The sequence below is a fragment of the Brachionichthys hirsutus genome, unplaced genomic scaffold (assembly GCF_040956055.1).
Source record: "Brachionichthys hirsutus isolate HB-005 unplaced genomic scaffold, CSIRO-AGI_Bhir_v1 contig_925, whole genome shotgun sequence".
Classification (NCBI taxonomy): Eukaryota; Metazoa; Chordata; class Actinopteri; order Lophiiformes; family Brachionichthyidae; genus Brachionichthys; species Brachionichthys hirsutus.
Genome location: NW_027180512.1, coordinates 92324 through 105000, shown reverse-complemented (window position 1 = coordinate 105000; position 12677 = coordinate 92324). Strand labels below are relative to the sequence as shown.

Sequence of the window (12677 nt, the reverse complement as noted above, 5' to 3'; positions counted from 1 at the left end):
TAACATTCCAGCATTAGACTCATGACAAGTGCAAAAGCGAAGTTCCAGCTCCGTTTGCTTCCGTAATGAGAGGCTGAGAACAAAAGGACATTTTTCAGATCAACACTTGTTAATTCTATATGATCAATGTTGCATGAATAGGGTCGGCCTACTTCCGTGTATTTTCTTGGCCTTACCCTACGGTACCGCTTCTTAATTTTCTTGCGGCATTGACGTTAATTACAGAAATACAAACAGATCACGATCGAACATTTCCAGGAAGCGTCAAATTTCTCAGGCAATTATTGAGTTTTGGACAAATGTTGTGGACTTAAATATGCATTTTTTTTATATATACACAAGTTAAAAAATGTAATGAATCAGGCCAAATAATCGTCGTCCTGAATCAGTGTCCATTTTATGCTTTAGGAGCAAATACAAGAATGTCTTTTTTCTGACCTTTAGCCTACAACTCCCGGCTTCACAAATTCTTCCTGGCGCTGCTGTCAGCAACAGTGTGCTGATTCATGTTCTAAGTGTCGTAATGGCGTGAGCAGCTACGGCACCGGAAGCGCCTCTCCAAGAGGATTTTTTTTTTTTTGCCCCCAAATGCCAAAGACAGGAGATGCCATGAAGTGGAATCTAGTTTGTTTTTTTCTCTTCCTTTACTTCTTTCATCCCAGTTAGATAAAGACAGCAGACTCCAGACAGTTCCCGCCTACATATCTGGATGAGCGGCAGTGACTCAGCGGCCTGTTATTCTCACTTCCCAGTATGCTGATGAATCCCTGCCCCACGTCACCGTGCTTCAAACCACCCTACGCAGCACAGTGCTAATGTTACAGCCTGGCGAGGCTACGCCGCCGATGTTCTGTTCCACTTGTGCCGCAGCAGAGAATTTTCTATCGCTCGCTTGATGTTGATTTAAAAACACCACTCAGAGGGGGGGGGGTCATTTGTCTGTGTTGATAAATGCATAAAATATATGCAGGCATCGCCAGGCCGCTTGAAATAATTTCACTACTTGTTAAATGTGTTGACCTGAACATTACCGCATGGGTCGCTGGATTCCCAGGGGAAAGGGAATCTGTGACATGCTGGCGGGAACCACAAAGTGACAAGTGACGCCCCCCACCCTTCCCTCCCACCCACCCCCTCCGCTGCCGGAGCTCTCCCATGTGCAACTATTCCAACATGTGGTTGGAATCGCCACTTATGCTTACAAGCAACAGGGTGGCTGCTCAAAAAGCATTCTGCATCTGGTGGGTGGCTTTCTTTGTAATAAAAATAGTTTCATTGTCACTATCAGAAGACACTGGAAAATCTCCCAAAACAAAAAAAAGCTAATTTAACGCAGTAAAAGCTCATTATGTACTGGACTGCCAAGACCAGAGACAGAATTGTTTTTTTTTTACCATTATGTATAGCTTTCAAACAGACGATTCAAGAATAAATAATGCAACCATCAGCGGGTGAACCATTCCAATGTTCCTGCAACTTTGATTCAAGATGGAGTCTTGGGCCGAACTGGATTTGACTCGGGATGAAGGTTTACCGTGATAGATTATATTATACATTATATCCAAGTTGTCTACCAAGTGACTAATCCTGGTTTACAAGATGGGTTACAGACTAGTGAAGGTTATAGACATTTCAAATCCACCTCAAATTCCTTAATGTATCAAGCATATACAGTTTTTTAAAATCATATTGCTGTCGGTCTAGGAAGGCACATAAAGTATCCCACCACCTCAGTCCTGTACAAGAGGAATGTACAAAGACATTTGAAACATGTAATAGTATCTCTCCATGAAATCTGCCGCTAGCCAGCCAGGCAGAGGGTTAGCCGCTCTGACTTACTGTGACGGACGGACAAGTCCGTCTGGCACCACGAATAGAATAGATCTCTATATGAAATATTAAAGGGTCGCTTTTTCCTCAAGAGCAGATGGCATACATTCCTATTATTACTGAGAAAATAAAGGAAAGGGTAAATACTACTGTACACTAGTCGTATTGCTTACAGGAACACTGAAGGTGGTCATTGTTCCCAACCACACTCAACAAAACAAAAGCCTCAAAACCAACAAATCACACCAACCGTCATCTCCAAAACTAACGCACAGAAAAAAATGATCCTCACCTGGAAAAGCCTTTCCCACACACAGAACATATATAGGGCTTGTGGACTCCCCCATCATGGGAGCGTACGTGGTAGGTCATGCGGTCCTTCCTTTTAAAGCGCTGCTGGCAGATGGGGCACTGGAAGGGCTTCTCGTCCGAGTGGGACAGCTTGTGGCGGTTCAGGTGGTAGACGTCCCGGAAGGCCTTGCCACACATCTCACAGCCGTGGTTCTTCTTGACGGGTTTGCCCGGTTTCTTGGGCACGCTTTGCTGCGGCGCGTTGCCCATCGCAGACGACGTCATGATACTCGAGGAAACGGAGGCGGTTGCTGTGGAGAGGATGCCCGCTACCGTGGAGATGTAGGAGGGGTTACCGTTGTTCTCTCTTGCCATGGATGAGATCATGGGTACCATGGTGGGGGCCGTCTGAGCAGCCTTTTTAGGCTGTGGCATCATCTTGATGCCGGTGTGGCTGGACTCGTGACGTCGCAGGTGGTAGCTGTCGCGGAAGGCCTTGTTGCAGTAGCCGCAGATGAACGGTGTCTTTCCTTTGTACTCCTTCTTTATGACAGGCATCAGTGGCCGGGCTCCTCCTCCGCTGGCCACATTGTCTTTTAGGAGGTCGGCCGCGATGGATGGAGGCTTCTGGTCTATTAGGATGGGCAGGACAGGTTTCTGGTCAACTGGTTCAGATCCTGTATTAAGAAGAGGCAGCAGACTGTTCTGGGCAACCTGGTGCTGGTGGTGGAGAGCTTCATTGGCCTGCTGATGAAAAAAAAGAGTCACAAGTACAGAGATTATTATGCGGTTAAGCCTAGATTTGTGGTCAAAAATGTAAACAACAAACTGCAACAGCTAAGACTTATTGTCACACACAATTGAGCGCTGTGCTCCATATTCCTCGTATAAATGCATCGACAGTGGGGATTCAAACCGGGGCCTGGAGCTGTCGATGCCGAGGTTGACACAGCATGACGCCAACCAAAAAGAATCCAAATACACCGAATGAAAATTACTCCCATCAGCACAGCACTGATTTATAATGCGCCTGCAACTAAAGCATGCCAAATTAAAAGCCCAGTAGAGTCCAGTGCAGCGTGGAGCAAGGCAGTAGCCGAAATACGGAACTGACGGCAGACTATTTAAGCTATCTTGAAATGCAATACTTCTTACATCGTAACCAACTCAACGTGAAAGCATAATAATTACAGCTTCTTATAAATAGCAGCAAGCTATTTATAAGCTTGGTTTCGTTAGTTGTGTTCTAACCAAGACTAGAAACTCATCTAAACCATAAACCAATTACAAAGCTGAAATTAGTTATTAATGACGTAACCATTATTTTGACTCCCATTTGTCTCTGGACTAGCCTAGTCTACTACTCTAGTCTACTACCTCTGCAGTCATCTTTTTTCCTTGTCTTAGACATATTTTATCACAGTTAACTGGGTTCTTTCAGTAAACGGACACTAAAGACAACCATCAGCAAGAAAGGAAAAGGTGAACTGCTTGACCCTTTCCTTTGAGGTTCAATCATCCATCGAAGGCCGGCCCAGAAAAAAGTTGCAAAAGAGGAGGGCGCAGGGAGAAAAGAAAAATGAACCACACAATGTCCTCCTTATGTCATCCAGGCTATTGTGAGACACAAATCTGAGCAGTGATGCCTCAGCGGGGGATCTTTGTATGCTCATCTTCAGTGATTTGGCTCATCTATTCATGAGACGGGGACATTCTTTATCCACACACCAGCAGACCAAACTCGCCGCCGTCCCCTTATATGCAGTGGGACCTGGGAAACTTGTGGAGAATGCCACCAATATCCAGCCGCCCATGCACCTGCTCACACTTGCCACCTTCCAGGATTAGTCATTATCGTGCCAGTCTGCTGGCACACCAGGGGCGGGGGGGGGGGGGGCTTTATGTTTGGGTGGGTGAGCCCCCTTTGTGAAGCTTGTGAAGACGTAGCCACTGCAGACAGCCTGCCTCGGCACAGAGGTGCGGGGCCTGTAAGCTGCTGTGCCTTCATGCAGCTCTGACCATTTTGACACAAATGCGCTCCGACAACTGGGGCTGCTCCCTCATAAATAACATCAAAATGGAGGGAGTGTCCCGATGGCTCTGCGGGCCACTGTAGACTTGAAATGAGCTCACGGTCTGAGTCAGATTATGCACGTTCTGAAAGCTTTTGTGTCACGCTCTACAGCTGCTTGCTCAAAATCCTAGCTCATACAAAACAAACAAAAACTACAATTGACAACGTAAAAATGGAGGGAGGGAAGAAGAAAGGGAGGCCGGTGTTGAAGAAAACAAAAGTTGAATAAAATACAGAATTTTTCTTGTACATGTTAAGTCCCTCTTTTCTTCTCGGTTGTGAGTTTGTTGCAGCTTGTTCTTCACAAGTTCTAAAAGCTTTGGCTGCAATAAAGTGAGCGCATGATTGCATTAAAACATTTATGTTATCTCATGGATTTTCAATCATTGAACATCATTAGTAACCAAAATATTTGCTTGAAATGACAAAAACAAAGCGTCCTAGCTGTAAAACCTTCTCTAAATTAGCTGTAAGACGGAACGCCTTCGCTAACGAGGGATTTTCTTTATTACCGAGCTTTCTTGATTTAAGAAAATTAGAAACATCTCAAATGAAGCTCAACACGCAGTATTGATAACACCTGTCTGAAACCCGACTGTCACACACAATTTACCTCCACCAAGGAGGTTATGTTTTTGATGCAGTTTGTTTGTTAGCTGGACTATGGAAAAACATGTATTTATCCATCTGGATAAAAACAATAATAATCTGGCTTTTCACATTTACTTATAATGGAGGCCTAAAAACAAGGCTGGTTTATAATGTGCAGAAAAGGCTGGCAGGAAACTGCAACGCATGTGCAGTTCCTGCCAAACCATCCTACAGGTGTTTGTACAACACCTGTCGGATGGGGCTTTCAAAAGACCCTTCTTAGATAAACAGACTAAAATGAAATTAAAGTTGACCATTTTGGGTTGTTTGACCACTGGGATCAATAAAGTTTTCTGATTCTGAATGCTTTGTTGTAACATTACTAATAAATTCTACACACTGGACTTTTAAGTCCTGAAAACAGATCGATGGGATGGATGACACTAAGAGAGAGCTTGCAACCAGCTTAATGATTAGAATGTGGTTGTCCATTTGTCAGTTTCATTTGTGTACTATATTTGGGAACAAATACAATTATGCCAACAAATCCACCTGCTGACCGTAATTTTCTTTTGCGAACCTTTCAGACAAATGTTTTAGTAGATTGAGCACAATGAGCATTTCTCCTGGTCTTTCTTTGCACTGCAGAATCACTGGTGCATCACAGTAAGTCCACAACCTTACTGGCCAAAGCAATATCATTTTAACTGAAGTAAAAAAAAAAAACACTAACTGCGCACAGATTTCCGTGAGTTTGACACGGTAGCGAAGTACATAATACATGGCAGTGCTTCTGGCTCGATGCCAGATACTCCACAACAAGCCGCACAGTCCAGCTGCTTTTCCTCATCATGAAGACATACCACTCGAGAACACAAGAATGATCGATCTGACAGAAAAAAAAACATTAAATACTGCAAAAAAAAAAAGGTCACAGATCCCACAAACTGTTATATGCAACTTAACCTTATGGCGAGAGCATCACAGAATGCATTATTCATACTCCTGCCCAAACCCTGACCTCAACCATCAAAAATAAAAAAGATAATTCTTCAGATTGCCCAAGCTTCTCTGTGGCACCGCGACCAGCCGGACTTCCTCCAAACTGCTTCTTTTTGGGAATACGACTCCAGCAGCCCAGCGATGGCACCTAAATATTAAGACTTTTTATTTCCACCTACAGCAGGTCTTGTATATACACACACACAATTGTTTAATCTTTGCAGCACATTTGTTCATTTAACATTATATCTATATCTATATATTTTTTAACAATGCACAGCATTAAGGAATCTATTGAAACAATACAGTCAGTAATTAATATCTCGCGTTCATAGTTACCGGTATTTAAAAAATAAATCTAAACTTTTTTTTTTAAAGCTGCCAAGTTAACCGAGTAAGTTATTCCCATGAGAAGTTCATCACAAAGTCATACTTTTGGGAAAAACAGAATTCCACACGCAGCACGTTAGATTTGCACACCAGGACCAGCAATAATGGTTACCTGCTTTGGACATGGGCTCACATTTGAACCATAAACGAACCAAATGTATACTAAATGCAACCAATTCTGCTGTGGGGGGAAAAAAGTTTGAAATAAATATTCTCCATTATTTTTCCAGGTTCGTAAAAGGTTTATTTTTTTTTAGGCTAAGGCCGTGGGAATAAAACAATTCATTCATTTCACCGAACAGCAGACGTCCATCTTAGTCCACAGTGAAACCCACTATCCCGTGGCAGGTATCACTCACCGGAGGAGCTCACTTTCTGGATGAAAATAGATAGAAATTGCGTAATGTTGCTAATTTGAAACGTGCCTCCACGTTGCTAATGCTAGCTGGATGTGCGCGTAGTTTGAATTCCTCTCTACCGCGTCTGCCAGAATAAACAGCTCCCTAATAAACAGAGAGCCGTGCCGCGCTAGTTATCTATATATCTATCTATCTATATATATAAAAAACTTAAGATCAACATCGAACTCATTTAGCTAAATTAACAAGGCGACTTTGATCGAGGCGAGCCGACACGTCGTTAGCTAACTTGGCTAGTTGCTGCCGAGCCGGCTGAGGCAAGCGGAAAGTTCCCCGCGGACTTTCGTGAATCTCAGCAGCGAGCGCAACGTACGCACTCACGGACATCCACCAACCACAATCACTTTGAACCAAAAATATCTGCGAATTCATCCGTTTTATAATATAAATACATATTCGCTGGCTGTGCATCCTATTAATGTGCGGCGCCCGATCAGAGCCCTTAATCGCCCGGGGGGGTGGGGGGGGGGGGGGTCGGGTCTGTCTGGATTGTAACGGTTTTACTGCCTTCGACTTGGCAAACTTTTAATAAAAGCACAAAGCATGCCGATTTTTTAAACATCCATTATCTGTGTACCTACACCATGGAATTGCAGGCCATATTTTTCGTAAAGTCGTAATGAGAGAATTGATTTTTTTTTTTGTTCTAGCGTCATTCCCGATCCTCACAGCTGGAAGCCTGAAATCATCTACCATTGTTTTGCTTGGTTAGTTTATCCTGGCTTTACCCGTTTAAAAAATCGGTTTTACCGCTGAAATACCCATGTGCTTAGCTCCTTTATACATTTGCGATACGAGGTACCCTAATTTACCTCCTGCGAAGAGCCAACTTACTTGAAAAAGAAACGTACTCCAGCTCGCCTCCATTTCCACACTCACTAATTCTGTAGGAAACCAAGTAGAAGCCTACAACAAAGCAACCAAACATGGCAGCTGAAACAACTTCCGGTAACCTCGCGGACTGAACCACTGCATATACAAATTACAGGGGTGGAATGTTTTAGTTTGGTATTGGTGAAATATTTTACGTAACTCCTTAACATACGATTATGGATCAGAATGGTTTAAAGTTACACAAAGGTCTTTAGAAATCTTTTCATAGTCCTTTCTCCCCGTCAACGAACCAGTTCATCGACACATAATGTCTTCAACTACCCTCTCAACGGGTTTCCGTTCATTCTGCGAGGGGGCATTTATAACAGTCATACACGGTCGCATGTGGTTTGCGGGAGATTGTTTTTCAGTAGCCATCCATTCGTTTTAAATGGAAAAAAATAATTTTAACTGGGTTTGTTTGCATGCCAAGCATTGAGCCTGTCTTCTCCTCAGTTAAAATAGCGGTTTCCGTTAAAACGGATAAAGAAATAATCCGCGTGCTTTGCAGTTTATTGTCATTCGTGGGATGGGGAACGATGACGAGAGACTCCAAATATTGCACGACTCTATTGACTCAAATGAACCAAAATGCGTGCAATAAAAATATTGCTACACGTATTCAACCCCCCATCTGCAGAAACTGTTCTTTTTCAACAGTCAATTATGGATTCATATAAGAAACTTCTCATAGCTGATAGTTCATCCAAAAAAAAAAAATCACTCACTGGTTTTTAGTTTAGACATTTAGTCATACATGAGATCTACATGTGACAAATTAACACATTTAACCCTAAAGATAGCCAAGAAATGTGCATTGCATGCAGTTACAAGAACAAATACTTAATGTCAGGTCACAAGTGACCTTCAGATGCAAGAAGTTCTTCTCCAGAAGGTCAGATAACCCAGAGTGTGCCTTTCAAATGTTGAAATATGAATTTTGGGTGACAAATACTGACTAAAATACAGGATATATAACTCACGGCGTTCTTACCTAATTCCATATCTTCTGTAAAATGCAACAAACTTAAAATGGCCCCTTCCTATTCAGCCAATAATTCAACTTTTGGTATTTTGTTGCCATTTTGCCTCACTATTTCAAAGTGGGCAAAACATTCTGTTCACGAATAAGATCTGAAGTACATTCTTTGCTGCCCAATAACAATATATAAAGAAAAGTGAGAAATATCTAGTAATTCTATAAACTCGGGTCATATGTGACATGGAAAATATTATGTGGTGTTGTGGGGATTCTTCTTCACCCAAAACCAAAGTGTGTAAATCTTGGGGGAGACATGACTGGCATTCTAGTTCTAAAATTAAAGTGGCTACTGATCCATGTTTGAATCAGTATTGTGCGCACTCATTCCAGTATGTTCTTTGAACTCGGCTCACCCATGAATGGCTGGTCAGTAAAGGTGCCCCCATTGTACTTTTCAATCTTTGTCCCACTGTACACAGAAAGCCTTTATTCTCATACAGTACAATGAATGTTTTAGTTAGTTGGGGAATATGTGTGGTCAGCCCATTCTCTCGCTCATCCAACTCAAAAGACATGATAACATCCAGATGCCAGCTTCACCCGAAAATATAGTTATGCAGGTTGCTTCCGCTTGTATTTATTTCAGTTTTGGATAAGGAAGACTCTTCGAAGGTAAGCTTTAACACAAATAAGAACAGAATGAACATCATATAAGTTGGTTTACGTTGAAAGATTTTATTGTGAATAAGATATACTTATTATATAGCAATGTTAGAAAAGATTTTTGAATAAGATTATGTAATAGCTAAACATTGTGTGTGTAAAAATGTTTGATCTTTATGGATAATGAAATGCACGTGATAATATCATTATTTGCTGCAACTCAATCAGTTTGTCCTTTTAAAAAAAGAGAAATTCAAACATGAAAGAAAAAACATACTAAAATTCATCTAGTGTACATTTTAGTATGATTTTTTTGTAACTTCAAACAACGATATGTTGAGAAAGTAGCTTTATATTTACCATTGATTCATAGGACATTTCTAGGTTGATATTTACATACCGTACATGCACGAATACGTCTGGCTTCTTCCCCCTGTCATTTCCCCCTTTAGGAATGCAGGATTCTTGAGCAACTGATTGAGTTTAATGGTGATTTAGTTTTTGAGGAGAACATTCTGACAGATTGCTGCATGTATCAATCGAACTACTGTGTTCCCACAGAAATGGGAGACTGGTCCATTCTTGGCCGCTTCCTAACGGAGGTTCAAAACCATTCCACTGTCATCGGAAAGATATGGCTGACAATGCTTCTGATCTTCCGGATCTTGCTTGTGGCCCTGGTGGGCGATGCTGTCTACAGTGATGAGCAGTCCAAATTCATCTGCAACACCCTACAGCCTGGATGTAACAATGTCTGCTATGACACTTTTGCTCCTGTCTCGCACTTGCGGTTTTGGGTCTTTCAGATTGTACTCGTCTCTACACCTTCGATCTTCTACATCGTGTATGTCTTGCAAAAAATCACCAAGAATGAAAAGTTAGAAGTAAGAAAACAGATTGAAGGAGATAAAGAGATGATGCTGCAAGCTGGCGGTCCTTATGACACGGCTTATGGCACCGAGGAGGGGCGCTCACAGGAAGATGAGTGCGAAGACCAGAGTCATCTGAAGGAGGAAACGAGAGAGTTAGGAAAGGATCCAACCCAGCTCTCCAGCCAGGTGCTATTTATCTACATCATACATGTTCTGCTGCGCTCCATCATGGAGATAACCTTTCTTATTGGGCAGTATTACCTTTTTGGATTTGAAGTTCCGCACCTTTACAGATGTGACGCTTACCCCTGTCCAAACAGAACCGACTGCTTTGTATCTCGAGCCACAGAGAAGACCATCTTTCTCAACTTCATGTTCAGCGTCAGTCTCGGTTGCTTCATCCTGAACATTGTGGAGCTGCACTATTTGGGCTGGATATATATTTTCAGAGTATTATTCTCTGCGTGCTGCACATGCTGCAATCCAGGTACAGGCCCCATGAAACAGGTGGGATTTTACTCGGACAACAACCCGCTGTTGCTTGAGCTCAAACATTCCTTACGTGGCAGGGTCATCTTGCAGACCACCTCCACCTTGTCCCGGGACAAGTGCAGCAGTAACCCAAACCAGACCTCAGCCATTTCCTTTGAGACAGACTCGACTTTGGAATGCACGTCAAAGAGAAATCCTGATGAGAAGGAACGCACCAAAGCTAGACTGGCCAAGATTGGAAGGGGCAAAAAGTCATGGCTGTAAATGTTTTATTTATTTATTGACAAAACCACTTGCATTTCTCAAATGAGAAGCTATCAAGGTTAATGAAATTATTTTTTTTAAGGGAGAAAGGGAAATACATTTAAAGTACTTGATACTCTATATTTTAAAGCATAATTCAAAGTATTTCTAAACATGAATAAGCTTTAGTTATGGAATGATTCAGAGGTGATGCAATTTCTTTACCTTCCTTGGTTTATTGCGCAATCAAGTAAATCACTGATAGGAATGTACTGTAGCACTCTATAACCAATTTAGAAAAGTCATTGAATTGTAATCTGGAAAGCAAGTTATCAATGTCACTGACAGAATGCTTTGTTTCCTTTGACATGTCCAGATATTGCTTTCTGAAAAATTATATATCGTACTACCATATGATAATTATGTCCATAATATATCAAGCCTTCTTTACAAAGGCCCAAATTGGGGCAGGTGTAACAAAAATATAATAAACATGGAAACACCCCGAGGCTACGATAATCAAACCATCATTAAATCTCTAAATTAAGGTATGTGGTTCGAGTCCTTGTAAGACAAATTAAGCAACATCTATCTACCTGTTTTCGAAAGCTGCAGTCAGTGCGTCAATAAATATAACTACCAGTAGGGGTCGCTGCTGTCTAGTTTACATTTATGATGCCTTAAATTACCGTTGGAATTACCAAAACTTTAATGAGATCAGTTTTTAGCGTGTCCAAGCTAAACGCTAAACAACTAATGTCGACCCAGTTTGTAAGAATGGAAAGTCTGAAGATGGATTCTATGGACGCAGCATCGGAGTAAAAGGGCTGAATAAGGCGTGTGCTCGATTGTGTTCTTCATGTTTTTGGTGTTTTAAGGCGCACATAATTCAACCATCGTTTGCATTAAACACAATTTCGACTTTCCAGTCCTTCTATGACAAGCAACTCCTGTGTATTAAAACAAAAAATACCCCGGTGTATTCTTCGTTTCTTTAAATAAGTCGTAAACGAACACGATTCCCTAAAGGCGAAGCTTACCGGTAAGCATTTGAAAGCATCACGAGTACATCCTCGCACCTGCTGTCAATTCCAAGGAAAAGAAAATGCTGAAAACTCCGAGCAAGACATTAACGCGATCTCCTTCTGGGTACGTCTGTGTCACCTTAACGATAGCGTTTATCCTGCTTTGTCCTTTTATACGAATGACATGTTTGCATTAGTGGGGTTCCCTTAGGCCAGGTTATCGAGAACGAGGGCAAAGCAGCTTTAAAGGAGGGCATTATACCCAAGCTGGACCGGCCCCAGCGATAAGCTCTCTTTATTATGTGTATACTAAGTTACTAACGCTAAAGACTGTCAGTATTTGACACAGCCTGTCAAAAGTCATCAGGGGAAATTCATGGAACTGCTTTAAAAGTCTTGTCATGCGATTTGTCTTTGGTTATAACCATGGAGGAGGGATTAAGAGCCCAGTGTTTAAGGCGTGCATCAAATGGAGAGTTAAAAATGTCCTGGGTCACTTTATTAATGATGCTGAAACATTGTCATGACAATGAGACAGATAAGGTTGAAGCTCTGGTCTGTATGTAGGAGAACTTCGAGGATATCCTAACATGGGTTATCTTAATCTGATGATTTATTCAATTTGCTTATATTTTGAAAATCAGAATTGTTTCGCTTTGGTCTGCAGCGTGAACATATCCAGTTAGGAGTTTCTGGAACGTGTATGCATGTGTATAATCTGAACAGTAAGTCAAGACGATTCGGTTAATGTCAGCAAATACTTCCTTTTTAACATCTGCTTTTTCCTCTTCCCACCAAGGCCTTCATAGTCGTACCGTAGATGCTCTCGTGTTCTCCTCCCTTCTCGCTGGAAACAATTCACGCTGGTGAAAGTTTGCAGCAAAGCTCAACTATGTTTCATCTAATTAAGAAGGACAAGGAGAAAGAAAA

General features: G+C 41.8%; 2 protein-coding genes across 2 annotated transcripts in view; one reads left to right on the top strand and one right to left on the bottom strand.

Moving 5' to 3' along the window:
* Positions 1-7464, bottom strand: part of LOC137915740 (vascular endothelial zinc finger 1-like) — an 8527-nt gene extending 1063 nt beyond the window's left edge. The window contains exons 1-2 of the mRNA XM_068758859.1: positions 7432-7464; positions 2123-2868 (exon numbers count right to left, since the gene is read on the bottom strand). Of these exons, the coding sequence (XP_068614960.1) occupies positions 2123-2868; positions 7432-7464 (779 nt within the window). The remainder of the gene's footprint in view (positions 1-2122; positions 2869-7431) is intronic.
* Positions 7465-9678: 2214 nt separating this feature from the next.
* On the top strand, positions 9679-10743 carry LOC137915742 (gap junction delta-2 protein-like). Its single transcript, XM_068758861.1, has one exon. The coding sequence runs from the start codon at positions 9679-9681 to the stop codon at positions 10741-10743; it is 1065 nt and encodes a 354-aa protein (XP_068614962.1).
* The last annotated feature ends 1934 nt before the right edge of the window (positions 10744-12677 follow it).